At 73.1% G+C, this 25,244-nt stretch overlaps 1 protein-coding gene across 16 annotated transcripts in view; it reads left to right on the top strand.

Annotated features, from left to right (window-relative positions):
- The window catches only part of NCOR2 (nuclear receptor corepressor 2), a 130,525-nt gene that overhangs the window by 92,796 nt on the left and 12,485 nt on the right, over positions 1-25,244 (top strand). For 9 of the 16 annotated variants that reach the window (XR_006740595.1, XM_045576087.1, XM_045576089.1 and 6 more), the window contains 24 exons: positions 3,851-3,971; positions 4,644-4,803; positions 5,853-6,014; positions 6,688-6,809; positions 7,232-7,334; positions 7,540-7,644; positions 7,822-7,925; positions 8,307-8,457; positions 10,196-10,327; positions 10,528-10,614; positions 11,362-11,639; positions 12,246-12,591; positions 14,268-14,489; positions 15,347-15,601; positions 16,113-16,262; positions 16,837-16,974; positions 17,443-17,617; positions 18,571-19,079; positions 20,820-20,969; positions 21,687-21,832; positions 22,128-22,321; positions 23,007-23,153; positions 23,642-23,787; positions 24,683-24,736. Coding sequence is in view for 15 of the 16 variants with exons in the window: in XM_045576087.1 (XP_045432043.1) it covers positions 3,851-3,971; positions 4,644-4,803; positions 5,853-6,014; positions 6,688-6,809; positions 7,232-7,334; positions 7,540-7,644; positions 7,822-7,925; positions 8,307-8,457; positions 10,196-10,327; positions 10,528-10,614; positions 11,362-11,639; positions 12,246-12,591; positions 14,268-14,489; positions 15,347-15,601; positions 16,113-16,262; positions 16,837-16,974; positions 17,443-17,617; positions 18,571-19,079; positions 20,820-20,969; positions 21,687-21,832; positions 22,128-22,321; positions 23,007-23,153; positions 23,642-23,787; positions 24,683-24,736 (4,157 nt within the window). In the remaining variant the exon portion in view is untranslated. The remainder of the gene's footprint in view (positions 1-3,850; positions 3,972-4,643; positions 4,804-5,852; positions 6,015-6,687; positions 6,810-7,231; positions 7,335-7,539; positions 7,645-7,821; positions 7,926-8,306; positions 8,458-10,195; positions 10,328-10,527; positions 10,615-11,361; positions 11,640-12,245; positions 12,592-14,267; positions 14,490-15,346; positions 15,602-16,112; positions 16,263-16,836; positions 16,975-17,442; positions 17,618-18,570; positions 19,080-20,819; positions 20,970-21,686; positions 21,833-22,127; positions 22,322-23,006; positions 23,154-23,641; positions 23,788-24,682; positions 24,737-25,244) is intronic. The other 7 variants (XM_045576098.1, XM_045576097.1, XM_036422912.2 and 4 more) reach the window with 4 other exon arrangements.

The following is a 25,244-nucleotide window of genomic DNA, read 5'->3' as shown; positions in this document are numbered from 1 at the left end:
CCGGCCTGGCATCGGGGCCGCCCGGAAGGGCCGGGGGTGGGTCCCCCCGGGCGGCCCCGGGTCCTGGCCGCCTGCCCACGGCCCTCCCCCCGCCTGGCAGCCCGGGGCTGGGAACTGGGTGTCCTGGACAGACACGGGACGCCGCCTCCTGCCCCGCCCGCCCTCCGGCCCCGTGGGCAGCTGCGCCCGGAGCCCTCCTGGCCCTGCACCAGGGCGGCGGCGGCGGCTGCCGAGGCTGAGCCGGTGCCCGGTGCCCTCGGTGTTCCCGTCCGGAAGGTGGGTGTGCGTGTCCCTGCGGAGGGGCCCGCTGGCCGTAACCCCCTCTCCCGCCCGGACCTCCAGAGGGACACAGCGGAGGGAGCAGGAGGGAGGGGGTGGTACGAGGTGGGAGAGGGGGGTGGGGGCACGAGTGCCCAGCATCTTCCCCCCTCGGTGGCTCAGGACCCGGGGCCGAGCGCCAGAGCCGCCCCGGTTCCCAGATGTCGCCGTCCGCAGCGGGAGGTCAGCCTGGCGTCGGGAGCCTCGCAGACAGAGCCGGGCCTGCGCCTCTGTCCTCACTGAGCCCCCTCCCGCCCACCCCGACTCTGGGTGAGGCCCTGAGAGCGTTTGAGGGGTGGTCCCAGCCCCCGCCCCTTTGTCGGCCCCTGTGGAGCCGGGACAGCGAGGCCGGACACAGGCCTGGTTCATTGAGAATCCGTGGTTTGTGTGCTGCCTTGTTGTAAAAACTTACTTTGCTTCTATCTCTTCAGTTATACTTACAGGATTTAAAAAAAACATTTTTTATCGATGTCAGGGGAAGGGGGAAGGTGGGGAGAGAGAGAGAGAGAAACATCAGGGATGAGAGAGAATCACGGACCGGCTGCCTCCTGCACGCCCCCCCCTGGGGATGGAGCCGGAACCCGGCCTGTGCCCTGACCTCCTGGTTCACAGGTTGATGCTCAACCCCTGAGCCAGGCCAGCTGGGCGAGATACGTAATTTTAAGGTGTTCTTTTTTTTTAAATATATATTTTATTTTTTACAGAGAGGAAGGGAGAGGGAGAGTTAGAAACATGGATGAGAGAGAAACATCGATCCGCTGCCTCCTGCACACCCCCCACTGGGGATGTGCCTGCAACCAAGGTCCGTGCCCTTGACCGGGATCGAACCCGGGACCCTTCCGTCCGCAGGCCGAGGCTCTATCCATTGAGCGACACCAGCCAGGGCCAGAACGTTAAGTTGTAACTAAGACGTCCTAAAGCCGTAACATTGTTGCCGTGTCGGCCTCAGGAACGGCGGTGACAGTGTAACTCTCCTCCTGCTTTCTTCCGCTAAGTGTCCTCTTCCCTGTCGCTCTGATAACGGCTTTCCGGGAGGGACTCACAGCGCCCGGTCCCGCCTTCCCCGCGCACAGCTTGCTGCGTGTTACAACAGCCCCGGCTGTGCGGCCGCCACCACCGCTTCATTCCGGAACATTCCATCCGCCCTGGTCCCCGGGCCCCCAAACAACCACCTCCTACCCTGTCGCTCTGCAGCCCCCCCTCCCCCCCCCTCCCCCCAACCGCTCTCCCGGTCCTGTGGCTCTGCCTCTGGGCGTTTCTGGGGACCGGGCACGCGGGCGGGCCTCGGGGTCTGCCTTCTCTCGCCCGCACCCGTTTCGGCTCCCCCGTGCTGTGCGTGACTCGGCGCTCGGTGCGCCCGCCTCGGAGCCGGGGTCGTGGGCACCTTCCGGGCCCCCCGGTGGGTGCTGCTGTGTGTTCACCAGCCTGGGTCTGCGGACATGGGGGGGGCTCCGTTCTCGGGGCGCACGCCCCTCGGGGAGCTGGTGGCGGCCTCGGGAGGGACCCAGGCTGCTGTCCAAGGCGCCGGCCGCGTGTTCGTGGGCAGCTGTGGGGAGGCAGGTGCGCGGGGTCTGGTTTGTTCCTGCTTTTTACATCCTCACCAGAGGAGCGTTCCCGTGGATCTTCAGAGAGAGAGGGAGAGACAGACAGAAACGTCGACGTGGGAGACAGGATGGGATGCCCCCTGCACTAGCCCGACCAGGGCCCCAGGCCAGGGAGGAGCCTGCGACCAGGGTGCTTTCCCTTGGCCGGAATCGAACCCGGGACCCATGGGTCTGCAGGCGGACGCTCTATCCACGGAGCCACACCGGCTGTTTTAAATGGAGGCCAGAAAGTAAGCTAGGGCTGAAACCGGCGTGGCTCAGTGGATAGAGCGTCTGCCTGCGGACTGAAGGGTCCTGGGTTCGATTCCGGTAAAGGGCATGGACCTTGGTTGCGGGCACATCCCTAGTAGGGAGTGTGCAGGAGGCAGCCGATGGATGTCTCTAATCCCTCTGCCTTCCTCTCTGTAAAAATCATAAAGGTATATTTTTAAAAAGGAAATAAGGTGAGCTAGGGCGGCTGGGGTGGGGCCCGGGGCCGTGGAGGGTGGGGGGCGGGTGTCCGGGCCGGGTGCTTGACCGGGTCGGGGTGCAGCCGGAGAGACACGGTGAGCTGGGCTGGGCCTGAGTCCCGGGGCGCCGGCCAGCACGGCAGCTGGAGGGGGGTTTCCGGAGTGTGAGCAGGACGGGAGGGGTCAGGGGAGGTGAGGACGGAGGCAGGTGAGCCCAGCGGGGGGGGGGGGGCCGTGCCGGCGCCGAGCCTGGCAAAGTCAGCATGACCTTCCCGCCCGCCTGCCTGCGCCGCGGGCAGCGTGTCCTGTCCCTGCTCAGCCGGGCGTGCGGCAGCTGCAGGCGGAGCGGTGCTCTCAGGGCCGCTGTTACACCGGCCCCGCCCCGTGGGCCCCCCCGGGACTCCCCACCCGTGGGCCCCCCCCGGGACTCCCCACCCGTGGGCCCCCCCCGGGACTCCCCACCCGTGGGCCCCCCCCGGGACTCCCCACCCGTGGGCCCCCCCCAGCCGCAGAGGGACCCGTGCCTGCAGCGTCCTCTGCCCTCTGCCCTCTGCAGGCGCCCGGCGCTGCCTGCTGGGCGCGGTGTGACCCGGCTGTCCCAGATCTCACCTCCACGTCCGCGCGTGGCCTACCTTCCGTGGACAGACACGGCGTGGGCACAGCGCGCAGTAGGGGCCTTGCCGACGCCCCCCCCTGCTTTTTGGGAGCGGCCTTGGCGTTGGTCTGGCTGACTCCCAGCCCGGCCAAGGCCCTCGGCGCCGTGCAGGCAGCCCCTGAGCGGCGTCTCCCCCTGCACCCCGAGCCCGGGCCGGCAGCTGGCAGGTCGCCCGGCGGGTGGAGCCAGGCCGGAACCCCAGCCCCACTAGGCAGACGAGGGGGCAGGAGGGACCGAGCTAGGGAGCTGGGCCCGTGCTGGGTCCTGGGGTTCAGGGGGGGTCCCCCCGGAGGCGGCGGCGGGCGAGCAGCCGGGAGCCCCAGGGCGGCTCTCGGTGCGGCCTGTGCCGGCCGGTGTGCGCCCGCAGGGGCCGTGTGGCTCTCGTGTCGGTCGGGGCGGGACCTCGCCGGGCTCGGGCGCCGGGCAGACGGTGTGCACGGGGGTCCCTGGCCCCAGCGCCTCTCCCTCGCCATCCCTGCTGTGCCCACGAGATCCTGTTGGGGACGTTCTGGTGAAACGGGGGAGGGGGCTGCCGGCTCCTGTCCCTGGGAGGCAGGGTCCCCCAGCCCCGTGCCAAGGCCCTGAGCCCCGGGGGGTGCACAGCCTGCCCCCTCAGCTCCTGGGGCCTCGTCCGCCTGCAGCCTGGCTGAGGGGCCAGCGTGGCTGGGCCGGGGCTGCCGAGGGCGTGTCGGACCCTGACCCGGGCCTCGGCTGGAGGGGCTCCGGGCCCCGCGGGGTCCTGGTGGCCCCGGAGGGGGGAGGGCGGCTCCCCCGTGCCCGCACTAGGACCAGGCTGGGCCCCCCTGACGCCGTCCCCCCCTCAGGCTGCTGTCGCCGCGCCCCAGCCTCCTCACCCCGACGGGCGACGCCCGGGCGCACGCCTCCCCCCAGAAGCCTCTGGACCTGAAGCAGCTGAAGCAGCGGGCAGCCGCCATCCCCCCCATCGTAAGTGCCCCCCTGCTCCCCCTCCGCACCCTCCCTCCCCCTTCCCCCTCCCTCCTCCTCCCGTCCTGGCGGGAGACCTCGCCGAGGGCGGCCCGCCTCCCGCTGTTCCCGGAGAAATCCCGTGGAGGGGAGGGGGAGCAGCGGGCTGGCTCCGGGGCCCGGGGGTGGCTGAGGGTCCCCTGTCCTCCCGCCCCTTCCCTCGAGGCCCTGGAGCTCGGGGCTCTCCCTCCAGCCCCGCCTCCCGCTGAGGGTCCCAGCGCTGGGCCCCAGCCCCCCCGGGAGCTGGGCATTCCTCCCCTCCCAGCGCACGCCCGTGGGGAACGTGGGGCCCCTGGGAAGGCTGGCCCCGGGGTGTCCCAGGCCCAGGCCCGGCCTGTGCTGGGTGAGCCCTCCGGGGGCCGGCTCCCCAGCCGCAGCCGAGCTCTGCCGGAGCCTCCCGGGGGGGCCAGGGCTGCCGCCCGCCCGCCCACCGCCTGAGCCCGGCACGGCCTTTCCCGCTCTGACCCCGGGACCCGCGCCGGCGGGCGGCACGGACCTGCCCCCGGAGCCTCCTGCTCTGCCTGGCACGCCGGCCGCCCTGGCCTCAGCGGCCGCCACCACGGCGCCCGGAGACCCTCCGGAGGCCCCTGTGCCGGGGCCAGCCGGGAAGATGCCCACCTCGTGCCCCCCCAGCAGGTCAGCAAGGCCCACGAGCCCGCCCGGGAGGACCCGGCGCCCGCGAAGCCGGCTCCGCCCGCCCAGCCGCCCCTGCAGCCCGAGGGCGGCCCCCAGGCGCCCGGCAGCAGCCCGCGGGGCAGGAGCCGGAGCCCCGCCCCGCCGGCCGAGAAGGAGGGTCAGTGCTCCGGGGGCGGGGGGGGGGGGGCTACAGGCAGCGAGAGGGGCGTCGCAGGCAGAGCGGGCCCAGCCAGAGGGAAACGCGGGGAGGCAGCAGGGAGCGGCGGGGACTGCGGCAGCGGGGCCTCACCTTCTCTCCCAAGGGCTGCCCTGCTGCGGGGCTGGGGCGTCAAGGGGTCGAGTCCCGGCTTGGCCAGATATTTTCGGGGGGCCTAGGATAAGTCACGGCTGCGACCGTGCTTCCCCCTCCCCCTCCCCCTCCTCCCCGGGCAGCCTGGCCACCGGTGTGGTGCTCAGACACCTGGGCCCTCCTTAGCCATGCCTTGGCCACGCCATGGCACATGCTCACGTGCACACGCACACACACACGCACACGAACACACACGCACCGGCACACACGCACCGGCACACACGCACAGGCACACGCACACAGGAACACACACACTGGCACACACGCACAGGCACACACACACAGGCACACGCACACGAACACACACGCACCGGCACAAACGCACAGGCACACACGCACACAAACACGAACACACACCGGCACACACGCACAGGCACACACGCACAGGCACACGCACACAGGAACACACACACTGGCACACACGCACAGGCACACACGCACACACACGCACACACACACGCACACGAACACACACGCACCGGCACACACGCACACAAACACGAACACACACTGGCACACACGCACAGGCACACACGCACAGGCACACACGCACAGGCACACACGCACAGGCACACACACACCGGCACACACGCACAGGCACACACGCACAGGCACACACGCACAGGCACACGCACACAGGAACACGCACACTGGCACACACGCACAGGCACACGCACGCACACGCACCTCGGCGGCGTCTTCCGGAAAGGTCCGGCAGTAAATGCTTTTGCTCTGCGGGCCAGGCTGAGTGTCGAACCGCTCGGGACAAACAGGTGGCGGACGTGACCCGGCTCCCGCCCGCCTGGGGCTCAGAGGCCCCGGGACCCCGGGCCCGCTGACCGCCCCTCCCCCTGCAGAGAAGCCCGTGTTCTTCCCGGCCTTCGCGGCCGAGGGCCAGAAGCTGCCGGCCGAGCCCCCGTGCTGGACGCCGGGCCTGCCCTTCCCCGCGCCCCCCCGCGAGGCGATCAAGGCGACCCCGCACGCCCCCGACCCCGCCGCCTTCCCCTACGCCCCGCCCGGTGAGTGGCGCCCGGCCCCTGCGTCCCCGGTGCCGGCAGTTCGCAGGGGCCCGCGCTCGGCGCAGGAGGACCCGGGTTCGACCGGGACCTGTGGCCGCTGGAGAAACCTGCAGGATTGGGGCGATAGGGAGCCGTAGACGGTGCTTGGGCCGGAGCGTGGGTGGCTGGAGGGGGGGTCCACGGAGACAGTCAGCCTGGGGCTGAGGTTCTTTGGGGCCCTCAGTCCTGCTGGGCCCCCCCGGCAGCTGATGCTGGAGGTCCCGCTAAACACAACGAACAACAAGGAAGGGCGCTCCCAGAGGCAGGCAGAGCCGGCTGGGCTGCAGGATCAGGCTGCGGGAGGGAGGGGGGTGGGGGGCCTGGGTGCCCGGTGAGCCTGGGAGGCTGCCGGCCTCGGTGGAGGGACCGCGGGAGCCGGGCCGGAGCCAGAGGCTTTGTCCCGGGGCAGCGGGAGCCGCAGCAGGCGCTCAGCGGGAGGGCAACAAACCCCGAGGGTAAAGGGGAGTGGGAGACCAGGGTCTGGGCCGGCATCAAAGTGCTGGGGGCCCCAGCTTTCCCGGGGAGGGGGTGTCTGAACCGAGGGCGTGGCCAGCTCCTCCGGCGCCCGTGGACGGTCCTGCCTGGTGCACAGGGGCTGGCCACGGGGCTGTGACGGACGGCCCTGTGCCTGCAGGTCACCCGCTGGCCCTGGGCCTGCATGACGCTGCCCGGCCCGTCCTGCCGCGCCCGCCCCCCATCTCCAACCCGCCGCCCCTCATCTCCTCCACCAAGCACCCCGGCGTGCTGGACCGGCAGGTGGGTGCCGCCCGCGGGGCCCCGGGACGTCCGGGTGGGGCCGGGCCGTCTGTTCACGGCTGTGCTGGCTCCGCCCGCTGAGCCTGCCAGGCCCTCAGGTGGTCACTCCGGGCGGCAGCAGGGCTCTGCGCCCAGACCGTGTCCTCTGCCCGCTCCCCGGCCTCCGGGCTCGCCCCTCGGGAAGGGCAGGGCGGATGGGCTGTCTGCCCGCCCCGCCTCCGTGCGGCCAGTCTCGGGGGAGCCGTGGCTTGTGCCGGCTGCTCGCTGGGACTCGGGGGCCGGGACGCCAGCCCCCGGCCTCTCGGGCTCTGTGATCTCCAGGCCCCCCGTGGGCCCTCGTGAAGGGGGTGCCCGGAGCTCCGGCTGGGCGGGGCCTGCGGGGAGGGACCTCGGCCCTGTGACCCCGTGACCTCTGCCCCCAGGGCCTGTCGGTGCAGCTGCACATCCCGTACTCGGAGCACGCCAAGGTCCCCGTGGGCCCCCTCACCATGGGGCTGGCCCCCGCCATGGACCCCAAGAAGCTGGGTGAGGATCGGGGCCTCGCCACCCCGAGGGGGCACCTGGGCTGGGCAGCCGTCCCTGGCGGGGGCCGGGGGACAGCGCGGCCGGTGGACTCTGGCTGGGGCCCGGGGGCGGCTCTGTAGGTCCCTGTGGTGGGGGCCGGCCCCCCGGTCGGCGGGGAGGGGCCCCGTGTCGGGGGCGCCGGGCTCACTGCTCTCCCCGTCCCCAGCGCCCTTCAGCGGCGTGAAGCAGGAGCAGCTGTCCCCCCGGGGCCAGGCGGGGCCCCCGGAGAGCCTGGGGGTGCCCGCGGCCCAGGAGACGTCGGTGCTGCGAGGTGAGGCCCTGGCGGTGGGCGGAGGCCCGGGCCCCTGCGTCCCAGCAGCTGCCCCGCCATCCTCGGCGGGCGGGGGCGGGAAGGGGCCTCCCCCGGACCCAGCTGGGAGGGGAGCGTGGCTGTAGGGCCCCGGCTGGGTCTGGCACCCCTCAGCCCCCCGGGCCCCCCGTCTTCCAGGGACCACCCTGGGCTCGGTGTCCGGAGGGAGCATCAGCAAGGGCGTGCCCAGCGCCCGGGTGCCCGCCGAGAGCCCCATCAGCTACCGCGGCTCCATCACCCACGTGAGTGCGGTGCGCCGGGCCGGGCGGGACCCCGCCGGGCGAGGCAGCCTCCGGCCCTTCGGCCTGCGTGGCTGCGTGGCTGCGTGGCGGCTGCCTCGGGGGCCGGCCGTGCCGTGTCCTCGGTGCCGAGCAAATCAGGCCCAGAGCACGGAGTCGGCCACGGCGCGGAGTCACCGGGCGGGGCCGGCGGGGCTGCGAGTCGGCAGCGGGGGGACCTGCAGGGAACTCGGGGGACAGCGCGCTGGCCCAGGGAACGGGTGTGCAGAGGCTGAGGGGGCGGTGGACGTGGTGGACGTGGACGTGGGAGGACGTGGTGGACGTGGACATGGACTGGGAGGACGTGGCGGCCGGCGGGGACACGTGCTCGCCCTCCGCCCGCAGGGCACCCCGGCCGATGTGCTGTACAAGGGCACCATCACCCGGATCATCGGCGAGGACAGCCCCAGCCGCCTGGACCGCGGGCGGGAGGACGGCCTGCCCAAGGGCCACGTCATCTACGAGGGCAAGAAGGGCCACGTGCTGTCCTACGAGGGTGAGCCTGCCCCTGCGCCCCCCCCAGGGCAGGGTGGATGGTGGGGGCCGGGCTTCCCTACCCCCCACAGGCTCTGCTCGGGGGCCGTGGACAGACGGGACCCGTGGGGCCCGGTATTCACGGGAGCTGACCACGAGCGGGGCTGGGGCACCGTGTCTGGGGTCCCCAGGGACGGGCTCCCCTGGTCAATCCTGCGTCCGGGGACCCTGCCCGCCCGGCCCGGCTCGTCCTCCCGGCCGCAGACCCGGTGTGTCTGGAGCTGGGCGAGGCGGGGAGCGGGTCGGGGGTCCCGAAAAGCAGGCTGGGGGCCAGAGGAGAGCCAGATGGGACTCCGTGGGGGGAGCATTGCCTCTTCCGTCTGCCCCGGGGCTGGTTCTCCTGTGACAGCGAGGAAAGGGGGTGCACGCCAGGCAGGGAGGGGTCCTGGGCCCCCCGGCCCCTGGAGAGAGGAGGCGGCCCAGGGTCAGGGAGGCGGGGGCGCGGTCAGAGGGGCAGTGAGCTCCCGCCCGGCAGCGATGCAAGCCCAGGGCTTTACAGCGGAGGAAGCGCTCTGGGGGCCAGCCTCACCGGAGACGGAGGCCTCCGCCTCGCGCGGTGCGTGGCCGGCGGTGACGCCACCCATCTCTGCCCCGCCTGCCCCCGGCCCCGGCCCCGGCCCCTCCCCTCCCCTCCCCGGCTCTGGGTTCCCACGGGGCACCCGCACGGGAGGAGTGAATAGGGAGGAGACACTGGGGGGAGCTTCCGGGCTGTGGGCACCCAGGGGTGCGGAGATAAAAGCTGCTAATGGCACCCTCCCGGCCGCTGGCGGCTGCCCCGTCCTCCCTGGCTCCTCCAGCCGGCGGGCGGGCGCCTTTTCCTCCGTCTGCCCCGCCCCGCCCCTGCCCGCGGCCCCCGCCCCCTGGAGGCTTGGGGACGGTGCCAGCCTCGGCACTCGCTGGCCGAGTGCCCATTGGGTGTGGTGGGCAGAGCACCGGGCGGCATCTGCACTCAGGCCCTGGGCCAGCCTGAGCCTCGCTGGTGGGCTGAGCATCTGTGAAACGGGCTTTAGCTCCTGCCCCTTCTGGGGCCGGGGCCGCGGGCAGCTGCCGGGCCCGGGCAGAAGGGAGGGGGTCCCCAGCAGCTGATGGGCCCCAGGTACGAATGTGAGCGCCCAGCCAGACCCCCGGTCTCTCCGCATGTCTGAAACCTCCCGGGTTCGAATGCCGGCAGTTAACTCTGACGACAAACGGACAGCAGCCCCAGTCTGTCCGCTGGTCCCAGTTTGCAGGCTCCGCCTTGGCCAGTGCTGGGGGGGGGGGGCGGAGCCACCAAACCTGCACACAGAGAGCTCCACGTCCACACGCGAATGGCGGTGTGTGCCCTGCGTGTCCACCCGGGCTTGTGTGTGCTCCTGTGTTTGCACGCGTGTGTGCACCTGTGCGTGTGTGTGTGCTTGTGCGTGCGTGTGTGCGTGCCTGTGTGTCATATCACAAGCTGTCGCTGTGTGCAGGCGTGTGTGCACTCATGGCCGCCTGTGTGTGGTCAGGGGCGCCCCGCTTACAGCATGGCCTGGCAGGTCGGGGTTCGGGGTCCCATCTGCGTCAGGCCCCTTGAAGGGTGAGGGGCCGGTGGGGGGGCCCTGTCCTGACCCCCAGGCTGGATCGGGGTCGTGGCCAGCTCTTGGCCTTGTGATGGGGGAGGGGACCTGCGGGTTCCGGGCCGAGCACGTGGCTGCCCCTCACCGCGTGGCCCGTTCCAGGTGGCCTGTCGGTGGCCAAGGAGGACGGCCGGAGCAGCTCGGGGCCCGCCCACGAGACCGCCGCCCCGAAGCGCACCTACGACATGATGGAGGGCCGTGTGGGCCGCGCCATCGCCTCCGCCGGCATCGAAGGTGGGTCCACGCGGGGCCCGTCTCTCGGCGCCCCCTGGAGGGAGCCGGCGGGAGGGAGGAGCCGCCCCCGGACAGGTGGGGGCCCAGAGCCCGGCCCCCTGCTGGGTGCTAAGCCCCCTCCGCCCTCAGGGGACAGCGGGCGGCGGGCGGGCCGAGGCCCTGGGGACGGTCACGAGGCCCCCCCCTCCCTCCCCGCCCAGGTCTCATGGGCCGCGCCATCCCCCCCGAGCGGCACAGCCCCCACCACCTGAAGGAGCAGCACCACATCCGCGGCTCCATCACCCACGGTAACCCCCCCCGCCCGGCGGCCGCGGGGTCACACGCCGGGAGGGGGGTCCGAGGCCACGGGCCGGGTCTGGGCAGGCGTGGGGAGGCGGGCGGGCGCCTGGACCTGACCGTCCGAACTCCAGTCAGAGCGGGAGGCGGGGGCTTCTCCCGCCCCGCCCTGCAGACACTGGTCATTGAGCACCTCCTGTGTGCCTGTGCGACCCCGCACTGACCCCGCTGACCCACTGCCTGTGTGCGGCCCTGCGGGGCGGTTTGGAGGCGGCGGCGCTGTGGGCGGGAGGATGGGCCGTCAGATACCTGGGCGCGAACCTCAGTGGGCCCTGGAGAGCGTCCCCCAAAGTGTGCCTGCTGCTTTGGATAAGGAAAAAGGCTCATGACGGGGGCGGGGCTGATGGGGCTGGGGGCGGGGCCTGCGGGCTGGGGCGGGGCCAGTGGAGGTGGGGGTGGGTCCTGCAGGGATGGGCAGGGCAGGTGGGGATGGGGCGGGGCTGGCCGGGTGGGAGCGGGGATGGGCGGGGCTGGCCGGGTGGGAGCGGGGGTGGGCGGGGCCCGCTGGGTGGGCGGGGCCGGCGGTGGGGGCGGGGTGGGAGCAGGGATGGGCGGGGCCCGCTGGGTGGGCGGGGCCGGCGGTGGGGGACGGGGTGGGCGGGGCCGGCGGTGGGGGTGGGTCCCGCGGGCATGGGCCCGCGTGGGCCCGGGTGGGGCAGGGTGTGAGGCCCGCATCGCCCCCGCCCGCCCGCCCGCAGGGATCCCGCGCTCGTACGTGGAGGCCCAGGAGGACTACCTGCGGCGCGAGGCCAAGCTGCTGAAGCTGGAGGGCACGCCGCCGCCCCGGGACCTGGAGGCCTACAAGGCGCGGCCGCTGGACCCGCTGGGCCCGCTGAAGCTGAAGCCGCACGAGGGGCTGGTGGCCACGGTGAAGGAGGCCGGCCGCTCGGTGCACGAGATCCCGCGGGAGGAGCTGCGGCGCACGCCCGAGCTGCCCCTGGCGCCCCGGCCGCTCAAGGAGGGCTCCATCACGCAGGTACCGCCCGCTCTTCTGGAACCTTCCGGCCGGCCGGGCGCTCCCTCTTACCCAGCGACAGGGCGCCGGGCGGTGGCAGCCGTGGGGCCTGCGAGCCCCGCGGTCGGCAGACTCATCCGTCCACGGAGCCAAATACCAAGGGCACCACGACGGGCGTCCCTTTGGAGAGCCTGTCTTTTTAAACTTTTCTCCACGCCACTTCTTCAGCACAGACCCGCCCAGGCCGTGGTGTTCTGTGGCAGAGCCACTCCAGGGGCCACAGAGCCGCCTGTGGCTCTCGGGCCGCAGTTTGCCGACCGCGGGCCTCGCTGGTCTGCCCAGAGCGGGCGGGCCCGTTTCTCCCGCTGCCGCCCTGACCTCCGCCCGGAAGCCGGGGCTCCGCTGTGGGGCGCGGAGGGATCCCCTTCCCCCCTCTCCCATGGGAGGAAGGATTCGCCCTCAGGGGTGCTGCCCTCACTGCAGCCACCCCGGGGCCAGGAGGGGGCCCCCCAGCCGGCCCTGGGGGCCGAGGCCAGGCCCGGGGGGGGTCCCCCGTGGCGTGGCTCCCGTGTTGTCGCCGAGCGCCCGAGGGCCTCGGCGGCGGGCGCTCACCCCTCTCCCCCGCAGGGCACCCCGCTCAAGTACGACGCGGGCGCGGCCCCCGCGGGCGCCAAGAAGCACGACGTGCGCTCCATCATCGGCAGCCCCGGCCGCGCCTTCCCGGCCGTGCACCCGCTGGACGTGATGGCGGACGCGCGGGCGCTGGAGCGCGCCTGCTACGAGGAGAGCCTGAAGGGCCGGCCGGCGGGCGCCGGCGGCTCCATCACGCGGGGCGCCCCGGCCATCATGCCCGAGCTGGGCAAGCCCCGCCAGAGCCCCCTGGCCTACGAGGACCCCGCCGCCGCCTTCGCCGGCGCCCTGCCCCGCGGCTCGCCCGGCGCCACGCGGGAGCCCACGCCGCGCCTGCAGGAGGGTGCGTGGGGCGGGGCGGGGCGGGGGCGGGGCCGGGGCGGGGCGGCTGGGGGGCCGGGGGCGGGGCGGGGGGGTACTGGGGGGGCTGGGGGGCCGGGGCGTTGCGGGGGGGTCTGGGGGGGCGGGGGGTGGTCTGGGGGGCCGGGGCGGGGCGGGGGTTGGCGGCTGGGGGCTCCCATCTCGGGAATCTGCCTCGCTGCCCGCACTCAGCTAAGGCCGGGTCTAGGGGCACCATCTGTGTCCATTCGGCCTGCAGCCGTGGGTTCTGCCCCAGATCCAGCTCAGGAACCACCCTCCCACCGCCATTTCCCGCCTGCTCCCCGACCCCTCCTGCCCTGCCCTACCCGCCCCTCCGAAGGCAGCCAGACCCGCATTGTGCCCCACCCCCTGCTGCAGTCCGTCCGTCCGTCCGTCCGCCTGTCCGTCCGGGACCTCCCGCCGCTCCGGGGGAAGCTGGCCTCCTCCGGCCCGGCCCCCGGCCTCAGGAGCCCGCCGGCCCGGCCACACGGGCCCCTCTGCCCCTGGGCCTTTGCCCGTGCTGTGCCCCCGCCCGGTGTCCGCCCCGCCGGCCGCTGTCCTCCCTCAGCCTCCCCCAAAGGCCAGCCGCTCGGCGGCTCCTCGCCCTCTGTCCCGTCCATCCTCCGCGCGCCTGTCACGCTGCCGTCTTAGGGGAGGGCTGGCCTGTGCCCGCCTCCCTCCGGCGTGACTGTCAGCCCCGTGGGCGGGAGCTGTGTCCGGCGCGTCCCTGGCTCAGCCCCAGCCTCAGGACAGGGCTGGCTGTCCGGGCTCCCGCAGTGTTTTTGTCCAACGAATGAATGAAACGAGGAGATAAACACATGTTGATTAAAAAAAAGAAAAGAAAGAAAAACTAAAAAAAAAAGCCAAAAAACCCTGAACCTAGAACACCCTGGCTGGCGTGGATCCGTAGTTGAGCTGCCAGGAACCAGGCGGTCCCGGGTTCGATTCCCGGCCAGGGCACAGGCCCGGGTTGCTGGCTCCATCCCCAGTGGGGGCGTGCAGGAGGCAGCCGGTCCGTGATTCTCTCCGTGGAGGTTTCTGCCGCTCCCTTCCTCTCTGAAACCAGTCAACATGTGTATCTTTTTGTTTTTTTAAAAAATATTTTATTGATTTTTCACAGAGAGGAAGGGAGAGAGTTAGAAACATCAATGAGAGACATTGAGCAGCTGCCTCCTGCACACCCCCCACTGGGGATGTCCCCGCAACCAAGGTCCATGCCCTTGACCGGAATCGAACCTGGGACTCTTGAGTCCACAGTCCGATGCTCTATCCACTGAGCCAAACCAGCCTCGGCAACGTGTGTGTCTTTTAAAACGACTAAAAACAAAACCAAAACTAGAAGTAAATGAGTCAGTGACCCAAACAAAACTAACAAGAGGCTAGTGAGTGGGAGAGGGAAGACACCCCTCCCCTGAGCTTCCGGTGGACAGCAGCCTCGGCTGGGGACGGGGCCGGGGCGGGGGATGGGGCTGGGGCTGGGGCCGGGGACGGGGCCGGGGATGGGGCCGGGGCCAGGGATGGGGCCGGGGCCGGGGACGGGGACGGGGCCGGGGCCGGGGACGGGACGGGACGGGATGGGGCCGGGGCCGGGGCCGGGGCCGGGGGCCGGGGATGGGGACGGGGACGGGGGGCCTGACGCCAGCCCGCTCCGGCCCGCAGGTAGCCACGCGTCCGGCAAGGCGTCCCAGGACCGGAAGCTGACGTCCACGCTGCGCGAGATGGCCAAGTCCCCGCACAGCGCGCTGCCCGAGCACCACCCGCACCCGCTGTCTCCCTACGAGCAACTGCTGCGCGGTGTGAGCGGCGTGGACCTGTGCCGCGGCCACGTCCCGCTGGCCTTCGACCCCGCCTCCCTCCCCCGCGGCATCCCGCTGGACGCAGGTGACTGCCGGGGCGGGGCCGGGGCCAGCGGATGCGTGCTGTTCGGGGAAACCGAGGCGTGGAGCTGGGCGGAGGCCCGAGGGGCGGCCGGGGGTCTGTCCTCAGCGTCTGAGGGCCGGGCCGGGTCGAACGCTTCCGGTGGTTTCTTTCCCTGAAGACTGGCCGGCGCCTTTAAGACGGCAAGCAGCCCTGGCCGGTGTGGCTCCGTGGGAGAGCGTCGGCCTGCGGACCGCAGGGCCCCGGGTCCGATTCCGGTCAGGGGCACTGCCTTGGTTGCAAGCTCATCCCTCGTAGGGAGTGTGCAGGAGGCGGCTGATGGATGCTTCTCAAAAAAAACCCCAAAAACCAATAAATAAAATAAAGTAAAACTGCAAGCAGCCCTGGCCGGTGTGGCTCAGAGGATAGAGCGTCGGCCTGCGGACCGCAGGGCCCCGGGTCCGATTCCGGTCGGGCAGGTCCCTCGGGGCTTGTGCAGCAGGAGCCCATAGACGTGTCTCTCACGTCGATGTTTCTCTCCGTCTCTCCCCCCACCCTCCCTGGAAATCCATGGGAAAAAATCCACGGGGGAGGATCCCAAAAAATACCACCACCCACGTAGGAAGCTCGAGAGGGCGTTCCCCAAACCCTCAGGCGCCCCTCAGCGTCCCGGGGTCCGATGCCCTGTCGTGGGAGGGCTCCGGCCCGGAGGACCCTGTCCCCCAGGGCCCCCCACGTGTTTGGGGGGGCAGCCGTCTCCCTCCTTCGAGGCCTTGGTTCTGTCCTGGGCTGTTCAGGCGACGCGGTCGGAGTGCGGGCATCGGGGGGCGTGAGGACGGGGGGTGGGTCGTCTGACCTCTGACCCTGTGACCCCCTCCCAGCGGCCGCCGCCTACTACCTGCCCCGGCACCTGGCCCCGAACCCCACGTACCCGCACCTGTACCCGCCCTACCTCATCCGCGGCTACCCTGAGACGGCGGCGCTGGAGAACAGGCAGACCATCATCAACGACTACATCACCTCGCAGCAGATGCACCACAACGCCGCCTCCGCCATGGCCCAGCGCGCCGACATGCTGCGCGGCCTGGCGCCCCGCGAGTCCTCACTGGCGCTCCACTACGCCGCCGGCCCGCGAGGTGGGCGCACACCGGCCTCCGATCCCCGGGGCCTGGGGCTGTGTGGACGCGCCCGTGGAAGCCGTCCTTGGGGGGAGAAGCTTCCCGAATGCTCTGGAGTGTTCCAGTTCGGGTCCAGCTGGAAAACCTGGTCACAGGAGGCGTTTCAGAGGTGGGGGTGGGCGCCCTGGCCGGTGTGGCCCAGTGGGTAGAGCGTCGGCCTGCGGACCCAGGGGTCCTGGGTTCGGTTCCGGTCAAGGGCACGGACCCCGTTGTGGGCTCCCGGCCCAGGCCCCGGTCGGGGCGTGCGTGAGGCAGCCCATCGGTGTGTCTCCTCACAGCAGTGCCCCTCTCTCTGTCCCTCTCCCTCCCTCTGAGAACCGGTGGCAAACGCCCCCCGGCAGGGTTAGGCAGCGAGGTGGGGGCCCGGGCACTGAGGCTGGGCCGGCCGCGTGCACCGGGCACAGCGCGGCCCTCCCCCGTGGTGACCGCCCCCCTCCCCTCCCCTCCCCTCCCCTCCCCTCCCCCGCAGGCATCATCGACCTGTCCCAGGTGCCACACCTGCCCGTGCTGGTGCCCCCAACGCCGGGCACGGCCACCACCGCCATGGACCGCCTGGCCTACATCCCCACCGCGGCCCAGCACTTCAGCAGCCGGCTCAGCAGCTCCCCGCTCTCCCCAGGTGCGCCGGCCCCCGGCCCCCGGCCCCCAGCCCCCATCGCCCAGCCCCTGGTCCCCCGTCCCCTGTCCTCCTGTCCCCCTGTCCCCCTGTCCCCATGCCCCCTTGTCTCCCTGTCCCCCCGGCCCCCCATCTCCCCGTCCCCCCTCCCCCCCATCTCCCCGTCCCCCCGGCCCCCCATCTCCCTGTCCCCCCGGCCCCCCATCTCCCCGTCCCCCCTCCCTCCCATCTCCTCGTCCCCCCTCCCCCCCATCTCCCCGGCCCCCCATCTCCCCGTCCCCCCTCCCCCCCATCTCCCCGTCCCCCCTCCCCCCCATCTCCCCGGCCCCCCGGCCCCCCATCTCCCCGGCCCCCCTCCCCCCCATCTCCCCGGCCCCCCGGCCCCCCATCTCCCCGTCCCCCCTCCCCCCCATCTCCCCGGCCCCCGGCCCCCCACCTCCCTGTCCCCCCGGCCCCCCAGCCCCCGGCCCCCCGGTCCCCGGCCCGGGTCAGGAAGCCGGAGGCCCGCTGGGCGCCTCCAGGCCGGTGTCTCGCCCTCTCTGTTCCGCCCGGCTGAGCCTCGGCCTTTGGTTCCCAGGAGGCCCCACCCACCTGACAAAACCCACGGCCACGTCCTCCTCCGAGCGGGAGCGGGAGCGGGAGCGGGAGCGGGAGCGGGAGAAGCCGGTCCTCCCGGCCAGCACCACGGTGGAGCACGCGCCCATCTGGAGGCCCGGTAAGCGGGGCCACCCCCCTGCCCGCCCCCGCCCGGCCGCTGACCCCCCCCCTGCCCGCCCCCGCCCCTCCCCGCCGCTGACCGCCCTGCCCCCGCCCCCCCCCGCCGCTGCCCGCCCCACCCCCGCCGCTGACCGCCCTGTCCCCCTGCCCGCCCCCACCCCCGCCCCCACCCGGCCGCTGACTGCCCCGCCCCCGCCGCTGACCGCCCTGTCCCCCTGCCCGCCCCCACCCCCGCCCCCACCCGGCCGCTGACCGCCCCGCCCCCGCCCCCACCCGCCGCTGACCGCCCTGTCCCCCTGCCCGCCCCCCCCCCCGCCCCCACCCGGCCGCTGACCGCCCCGCCCCCGCCCCCACCCGCCGCTGACCGCCCTGTCCCCCTGCCCGCCCCCGCCCCGCCCCCGCCCCCGCCCGGCCGCTGACCGCCCCGCCCCCGCCCCCACCCGCCGCTGACCGCCCTGTCCCCCAGGCACCGAGCAGAGCAGCGGGGGCGGCCGCCCCGCCTCGCACCCCCACCAGCACTCGCCCATCTCGCCGCGGGCCCAGGACGGCCTGCAGCAGCGGCCCAGCGTGCTGCACAACACCGGCCTGAAGGGCGCCGCCCCCGCGGAGCACAGCGCGCCCACGGTCCTGAGGTGGGCCAGGTTGGCACCGGCGGGCGCGGGCGCGGGCGGGCGGGCGGGCGGCTGAGGGGTCACCGGGGCAGACAGACCGACAGACGGGTGCTGATGGTGGGGAGGCAGGTGGGTGGTGGGTGGTACACGGTGGGAGGGTGAGTAGACGGTGGGTGAGGAGTGAGGAGCTGAGAGATGGGTAGGTGGGTGAGGAGGTAACGAATGGTGACTGGGTTGGTTGGATGGATGGATGGATGGATAAGTGCACAGAGGGAGGGAGGGATGATGGATGGATGGATGGTGGGTGGATGGAGGGAGGGGTGGATGGGTGATGGATGTGGAGAGGGAAGATGGATGGATGGAGGGAGGGAGGGAGGGATGGAGGGAGGGAGGGATGAGCGATGAGTGATGGATGGAGGTATGGGTGGATTTTGGATAGATGGGTGATGGATGGATGGATGGATGGATGGATGAGTGATGGATAGAGGGATGGATGATGGCCGGATGGATGACAGAGGGATGATGAAGGGATGGATAGATGGGTGATGGTTGGATGGATGGAGGGATGGAGAGGCCGATGGAGAGATGGTAGCAGGCAGCAGGTGCCAGGTGGGTGGGCAGATAACGAGGTGTGGGGTTCAGGGGAGTGTGGAGACCCCCGTTATTTGGTCTCTTCTAACGGGAACGCAGGCACTTCTGTCTGTCCGCTGAGCTCTGTCCCTGACGCACGGTACATGCTCAGTGAGTTGTGGTGGAAGGATGACAGAATGAATGAATGAATGAACGAATGAATGAACGAACGAACGGATGAGTGGGGTCGGTGAGGTCACCTCCACAGGCCAGCCGCAGGAGGCGGGGCTCACCCAGGGAGCATGGGGAACTGGGGGAGCCTTTCAGGACAGTGGGGACCCCCTGCACCCCGGGCGCCGGTGTGAGGGCGCGACCGGGCCCCGGCGCCTCCTGACCCCCCTCTGCCCCCCCAGGTCCACCTCCACCTCCTCGCCCGTCCGCCCGGCCGCCACATTCCCGCCCGCCGCCCACTGCCCGCTGGGCAGCGCCCTGGACGGCGTCTACCCCGCCCTGCTGGACCCCGCGCTGCTGCCCAAGGAGGCCCCGCGGGGCAGCCGGCCGGACAGGCCCCGCCCGGACGCCGCGGCCCACGCCTTCCTGGCCAAGGCCCCGGCCCGCGCCGGCCTGGAGCCCGCGGCCTCGCCGGGCAGGGGCGCCGAGCCCCGGGCCCCGGCCGCCGGCCACGCCGCCCTCGCCCGCGCCCCCGCCAAGAGCCTCGCTGCGCACCGCGCCAGCCCGGACCCGCCGGCCGCCGACCCGCCGCGGGATAAGCCTCACAGTAAACCCTTTTCCGTCCAGGACCCGGAGCTCCGGACTCTGGGTAAGACCACCCTGACAGCGGCCACCTTCATAGACGCCGTAATCGTGCGTCACGTTGCCCACGATAAAGGAGGTGCGCTGGCCGCCGGCTCCCCCCACCACGGTAAGACTCCGGCGCCGCCCCGGCCTCCGCCCAGGCTCTCCAGGCCCCCGCCCGCCCGCCCGCATTAGCCTCCGTCGGTTTGGTCTTTGGTTTTCGGTTCTCCCCACGTCGCCGTCCCCGCACTCCGGGCCTGGGCGCCCGTCCTCTGCACATCACCTGGTCGCGGTTTTTCTTTTCTGGCGGGGTTTCCGCTGCTTCCCCTCCACACCCACCTGGGGTTTTCACTTCCCACCAGGCCTCCTGCCCCGTGCGGGAGCGGGGGGCGGGGGAGCGGGGGGCGGGGGAGCGGGGGGCGGGGGGCGGGGGGGCGGGGGGCGGGGGAGCAGGGAGCGGGGGGCGGGGGAGCGGGGGCGGGGGAGCGGGGGGCGGGGGGGCGGGGGAGCGGGGGGGCGGGGGAGCGGGGGGCGGGGGAGCGGGGGGCGGGGGGCGGGGGAGCGGGGGGCGGGGGAGCGGGGGGCGGGGGGCGGGGCCGGGGCCCTGCTGCCGGGGTGGACTGAGCGTTGGTTTGGGGGGGCACCCGCCAAGGATGATGGGAAGGCACATGGGAAGCTGGGGACCCGACCCCTACCCCTGCCTCCCGCCAAGGCTGCCCCCCACATCTGGAGACAGGGGTCCTCCCCCCTCAGGCCCCCCCCCGCTTCCCCCCACATCTGGAGACGGGGTCCCCCCCCCTCAGGCCTCCCCCCGCTGCCCCCCACATCTGGAGACGGGGGTCCTCCCCCCTCAGGCCCCCCCCCCCCCCCCCCCGCTCCGCTGCTCCCCACATCTGGAGATGGGGTCCTTCCCCCTCAGGCCCCCCCGCTGCCCCCCACATCTAGAGACGGGGTCCTCCCCCTTCAGGCCTCCCCCCGCTGCCCCCCACGTCTGGAGACAGGGTCCTCCCCCCTCAGGCCTCCCCCCGCTGCCCCCCACATCTGGAGATGGGGTCCTTCCCCCTCAGGCCCCCCCGCTGCCCCCCACATCTAGAGACGGGGTCCTCCCCCTTCAGGCCTCCCCCCGCTGCCCCCCACATCTGGAGACGGGGTCCTCCCCCCTCAGCCCCCCCCACTGCCCCCCACATCTGGAGACGGGGTCCTCCCCCCTCAGGCCCCAGATCGGGGCTCCTCTTTACCGGACGAGGGGCTGCAGGGGCCCCTCAGACTGATTGTCACTCCCTGCCCCGCCCCCCTCACACACAGACCTCCCCCCAGCCAATCACAGCTGACCCATCCTCGTTCCCAGACACCCCCCACGTCTTCCTCTGCCCCGGCCACGCCTCCGGGTCCTCCTCTGTGTCCCCAGCCCGTCCCCCCGGCGCTCGCCTGCCTGCCGGGTGCCCAGGCTCTCTCCTCCATCTCCCCCTCTGCTGTCCATCGCCTCCTTCCTCAGTGCACCCCACCCTGCAGCCAGGAGCCCCAGTCCGGTCACCCTCCCTCCGTCCGGTCGGGACAGCGGGGATGGATGGATGGATGGGAGCAGCCCGCGGGGGCAGGCCGGGGGGCGGGGCGGGGGCGGGGGGGGGGCAGGCTGGGGGCGGGGCCGGGCCGGGGGCGGGGCCGGGCCGGGGCGGGGGGCAGGCTGGGGGCGGGGCCAGGCCGGGGGCGGGGGGCAGGCTGGGGGCGGGGCCAGGCCGGGGGCGGGGGGCAGGCTGGGGGCGGGGCCAGGCCGGGGGCGGGGGGCAGGCTGGGGGCGGGGCCAGGCCGGGGGCGGGGCAGCCCGCGTCCAGCGCCCGCCGGCCTGACCCCGGCTTGCCCGCCGCAGGTTACCACGGCGGCAGCTACAGCCCCGACGGAGTGGAGCCCGTCAGCCCCGTGGGCTCCCCGAGCCTGAGCCACGAGAAGGGGCTCCCCAAGCACCTGGAGGAGCTGGACAAGAGCCACCTGGAGGGCGACCTGCGGATCAAGCAGCCGGGTGAGCCCCCCAGCACCCAGCCCCACCCCCGCCCTGCGAGCACAGCCCCCCCCTGCGAGTACAGCCCCCCCTGCGAGCACAGCCCCCCCTGCGAGCACAGCCCCCCCTGCGAGCACAGCCCCCCCCTGCGAGCACAGCCCCCCCCTGCGAGCACAGCTCCCCCTGCGAGCACAGCCCCCCCCGCCCTGCGAGCACAGCCCCCCCTGCGAGCACAGCCCCCCCTGCGAGCACAGCCCCCCCCTGCGAGCACAGCCCCCCCCTGCGAGCACACACCCCCTGCGAGCACAGCCCCCCCCCCCTGCGAGCACAGCCCCCCCCTGCGAGCACAGCCCCCCCCCTGCGAGCACAGCCCCCCCCCGCCCTGCGAGCACAGCCCCCCCCCCTGCGAGCACAGCCCCCCCCGCCCTGCGAGCACAGCCCCCCCTGCGAGCACAGCCCCCCCCTACGAGCACAGCCTCCCCCCGCCCTGCGAGCACAGCCCCCCCCCTGCGAGCACAGCCCCCCCTGCGAGCACAGCCCCCCCCTGCGAGCACAGCCCCCCCTGCGAGCACAGCCCCCCCTGCGAGCACAGCCCCCCCCCCTGCGAGCACAGCCCCCCCCCTGCGAGCACAGCCCCCGCCCCCCACCGCCCAGCGAGCACAGGCCTTGGCGCCCGGGGGTGGGGGATGGCCCGCCCCGTCCCTGCCCCCTGCCCCCTGACCCGCCCGCTCCCCACAGGCTCGGGGAAGCTGGGCGGCGAGGCTGCGCACCTCCCGCACCTGCGGCCGCTGCCCGAGGGCCAGCCCGCGGCCAGCCCGCTGCTCCAGGCCACGCCGGGGCTCAAAGGTCACCAGCGGGTGGTCACCCTGGCCCAGCACATCAGCGTAGGTCGCCTCTGCCTCTGGGGGGCCCAGGGCGGGGCCGGGGCGGGAGGGGGCTGGTGGGGAGCAGGGACCCCCGAGCCTCCGTCAGAGCTGCAGCTGCCCCTGTCCAGCTGACGGGCCTCAGGCTGAGCCGGGGTCCCGCCGGGGTCCCGCCGGGCATGCTGCGGGCGGAGGGGGCGGGGCAGGACCGAGCCGGGCCCCGCCCTCGGAGCTCAGCCTAGGTCCCGCCCCCGGACACCACGGCCGCCGACCCCTGACCCCTGACCCCACGCCTCCCCGCCCCGCCCCGCCGCAGGAGGTCATCACGCAGGACTACACCCGGCACCACCCGCAGCAGCTGGGCACGCCCCTCCCCGCGCCCCTCTACTCCTTTCCCGGCGCCACCTGCCCCGTCCTGGACCTCCGCCGCCCGCCCAGCGACCTCTACCTCCCGCCCGCCGACCACGGCGCCCCCGCCCGCGGCTCCCCGCACAGCGAGGGGGGCAAGAGGTGAGCGCCCCTGCCGCCGGGGGCGCCCTCCAGGCCGGGCGGGGCGGGGCGGGGCGGGGCGGGGCTCCGGCCCGGTGCCGGCCAGCCGCCCCAGCTCACACGGCCCGAGCCGAGGGGCGGTTCTCCGCTGTTACTTTACTTTTTAAACGTTTAACTGGTTTCTGCCGTATCCACTTTGGCTCAGTGCATAGAGCGTCGGCCTGCGGACTGAAGGGTCCCGGGTTCGGTTCCGGTCAAGGGCGTGGACCTTGGTTGTGGGCACATCCCCGGTGTGGGGCGTGCAGGAGGCAGCTGGTAGATGTTTCTCTCTCATCGATGTTTCTAACTCTATCCCTCTCCCTTCCTCTCTGTGAAAAATCGATAAAATAAATTTATTTCAGAGAGAAAGGGATGGAGACGTCCGCGATGAGAGAGAATCCCTGACGGCTGCCTCCCACGCCCCCCGGGATGGAGCCCACACCCAGGAATCACTGCCCTCCTGGCCCACGGGCCAGCCTCCCCACTGAGCCGTGTGGCCGGGCTGGGCTTGTGTGTAAAGAAACGGGAGGAACACGCAGCAGGGACGTCAGGCGGCCACGGCCCTGACACTCGGTGCCTGGCTCTCCCAGGAAGAGGGTGCGCCCGGCTCCAGGGGCGGCCCCGAGGGAGCGCCCTGACCTCTGACCCCGGGGACCCTCCTCCGCAGGACGCCGGAGCCGAGCAAGACGGCCCTGGGCGGCGGTGAGGACAGCATCGAGCCCGTGTCCCCGCCCGAGGGCCTAGCCGAGCCCGGGCACCCCCGGAGCGCCCTGTACCCCCCGCTGTACCGCGACGGGGAGCCCCTGGAGTCCAGGTGCCCATCCCAGCCCGCCCACCCCTTCCCTCCCCTCCCCGCTCCACCCTCTCCCCACCCATTCCTACCCCCACGCCACCCCTGCCCCGCCCCACCCTCTCCCCATCCCACCCATCCCCTCCCCACCCCTTCCCCTCCCCGCTCCACCCTCTCCCCACCCATTCCTACCCCCACCCCTGCCCCGCCCCACCCATCCTGCACCCCACCCCTGCCCCGCCCCACCCCCTCCCCGCCCCACCCCCTCCCCATACCACCCATCCCCTCCCCACCCCTTCCCCTCCCCTCCCCACCCTCTCCCCACCCCACCCCACCTCACCAGGGGGCTCAGGGCAGCCCTTTAGCCAGCGGCCGGGCTGCGGCCGGCGGGGAGGGTCAGAGGTGAGGGCACACCAGGCCTGTGCCTCCGGAGGCCGAGCTGGGGGTGGGTCACCCGGCAGCGGGGAGAGCTGGGGTGCAGTCCGCGGGCTGACCAGTCCGGCCTCTGGCAGGATGGGCTCCAAGTCCCCAGGGAGCACGGGGCAGCCCCCCGCCTTCTTCAGCAAGCTGACCGAGAGCACGTCCGCCATGGTCAAGTCCAAGAAGCAGGAGATCAGCAAGAAGCTCGGCGCCCACAGCCGGAACGAGCCGGAATGCAGTGAGCCCGGGGCCGGGCGGGGGGGAGGGGGTGCACGCGGGGGGGGGGCGGGGGGGGGACACACTGACCGCCCTCCGGCCGGCCTTTGCTGTGGGCACCGGGGGGGGGGGGGGGCCATATCGGGGCACTCAGAGCCTCTTTTTTTTCTTATGTTTTTATTGGTTTTCTTAGACAGGAAGGGGGGGGGCAGAGAGAGAGAGAGAGAGAGAGACATCACCGATAGGCTGCCTCCAGCCCGGGCCTGTGCTCTGACCGGGAACCGATGGGCGGCCTCTTGGTTCCTGTGTGGACGTCGTCCCCTGAGCCAGGCCGGCCGGAGGCTCCTCCTCCCGGGAGCGGACTGGACACCTGCAGGCAGTCCTCCAGCGGCCTCGGCCGAGCCGGGCGGGGGCAGGCAGGGCCGAGCCGGGCGGGGGCAGGCAGGGCCGAGCCGGGCGGGGGCAGGCAGGGCTGTGCAGGGTGGGGGCAGGCAGGGCCGTGCAGGGCGGGGGCAGGCAGGGGCCTCGGCCGAGCCGGGCGGGGGCAGGCCGGGCGGGGGCAGGCAGGGGCCTCGGCCGAGCCGGGCGGGGGCAGGCAGGGCCGTGCAGGGTGGGGGCAGGCAGGGCCGTGCAGGGCGGGGGCAGGCAGGGCCGTGCCCGGCGGGGGCAGGCAGGGCCGTGCAGGGTGGGGGCAGGCAGGGCCGAGCCGGGCGGGGGCAGGCAGGGCTGTGCAGGGTGGGGGCAGGCAGGGCCGTGCCGGGCGGGGGTGCAGGTCTGCGGTCAGCAGCCCGGCCAGCTGGTGGAAACACGGCCGCACTGCCCCAGCGCCCGGGTGGCCCTGGCCCGGCCCCCTGGGTGGCAGCGGGTGCGGGCGGGGGCCGCCGGCTGTGGGTCTCACCGTCTCGTCTCCCCTCCAGACATCGGCCAGCCCGGCACCGAGATCTTCAACATGCCCGCCATCACCGGCGCAGGTAACACACACACACACACACACACACACACACCCCCCCCGCTCGGCTGCCCCGGGAGGTCGGCTGCGCCTTGGGGGGCCCTGCGTCGCCCCCGAAGGAGCCCTCTCAGCTCCAGTGTCGGCGAGGCCGGAGGCCCGTGCAGGCTCGGTCCCGGGCCCGCGGTGCTGCGGACGGGCTGCGGACGGGCTCGGCGAGCGGCGGGGCGGGTGCTGCCGGCGGGAATGGACTGGGTCTGGGCTCACAGGTGGCGCACGGCCTCCCTCGGCGTCCGGGGCCTCTGTGGTCCGCGCGTCCGTTTTATGGCGTCCCCTGGCGGGCCTGACGTTCACACGCTCCCCTGGTTTCCGGAGAGGAGGGGCGGGAGGGGGTGGAAACGTGGATCAGCTGCCTCCTGCTCCTCCACACCCGGGGCCGAGCCCACAGCTGGGGCCTGTGCCCCGACCGGGATCGAACCCCGACCTCCTGGCTCCGAGTCGATGCTCCACCGCTGCCTCCCCGGCCATCTTCC

The sequence above is a fragment of the Pipistrellus kuhlii genome, unplaced genomic scaffold, assembly GCF_014108245.1.
Source record: "Pipistrellus kuhlii isolate mPipKuh1 unplaced genomic scaffold, mPipKuh1.p scaffold_m20_p_74, whole genome shotgun sequence".
In the NCBI taxonomy this organism is placed as follows: domain Eukaryota; kingdom Metazoa; phylum Chordata; class Mammalia; order Chiroptera; family Vespertilionidae; genus Pipistrellus; species Pipistrellus kuhlii.
Note: the sequence above shows the minus strand (reverse complement) of the source record. Positions and strands in the feature narration are given on the sequence as shown.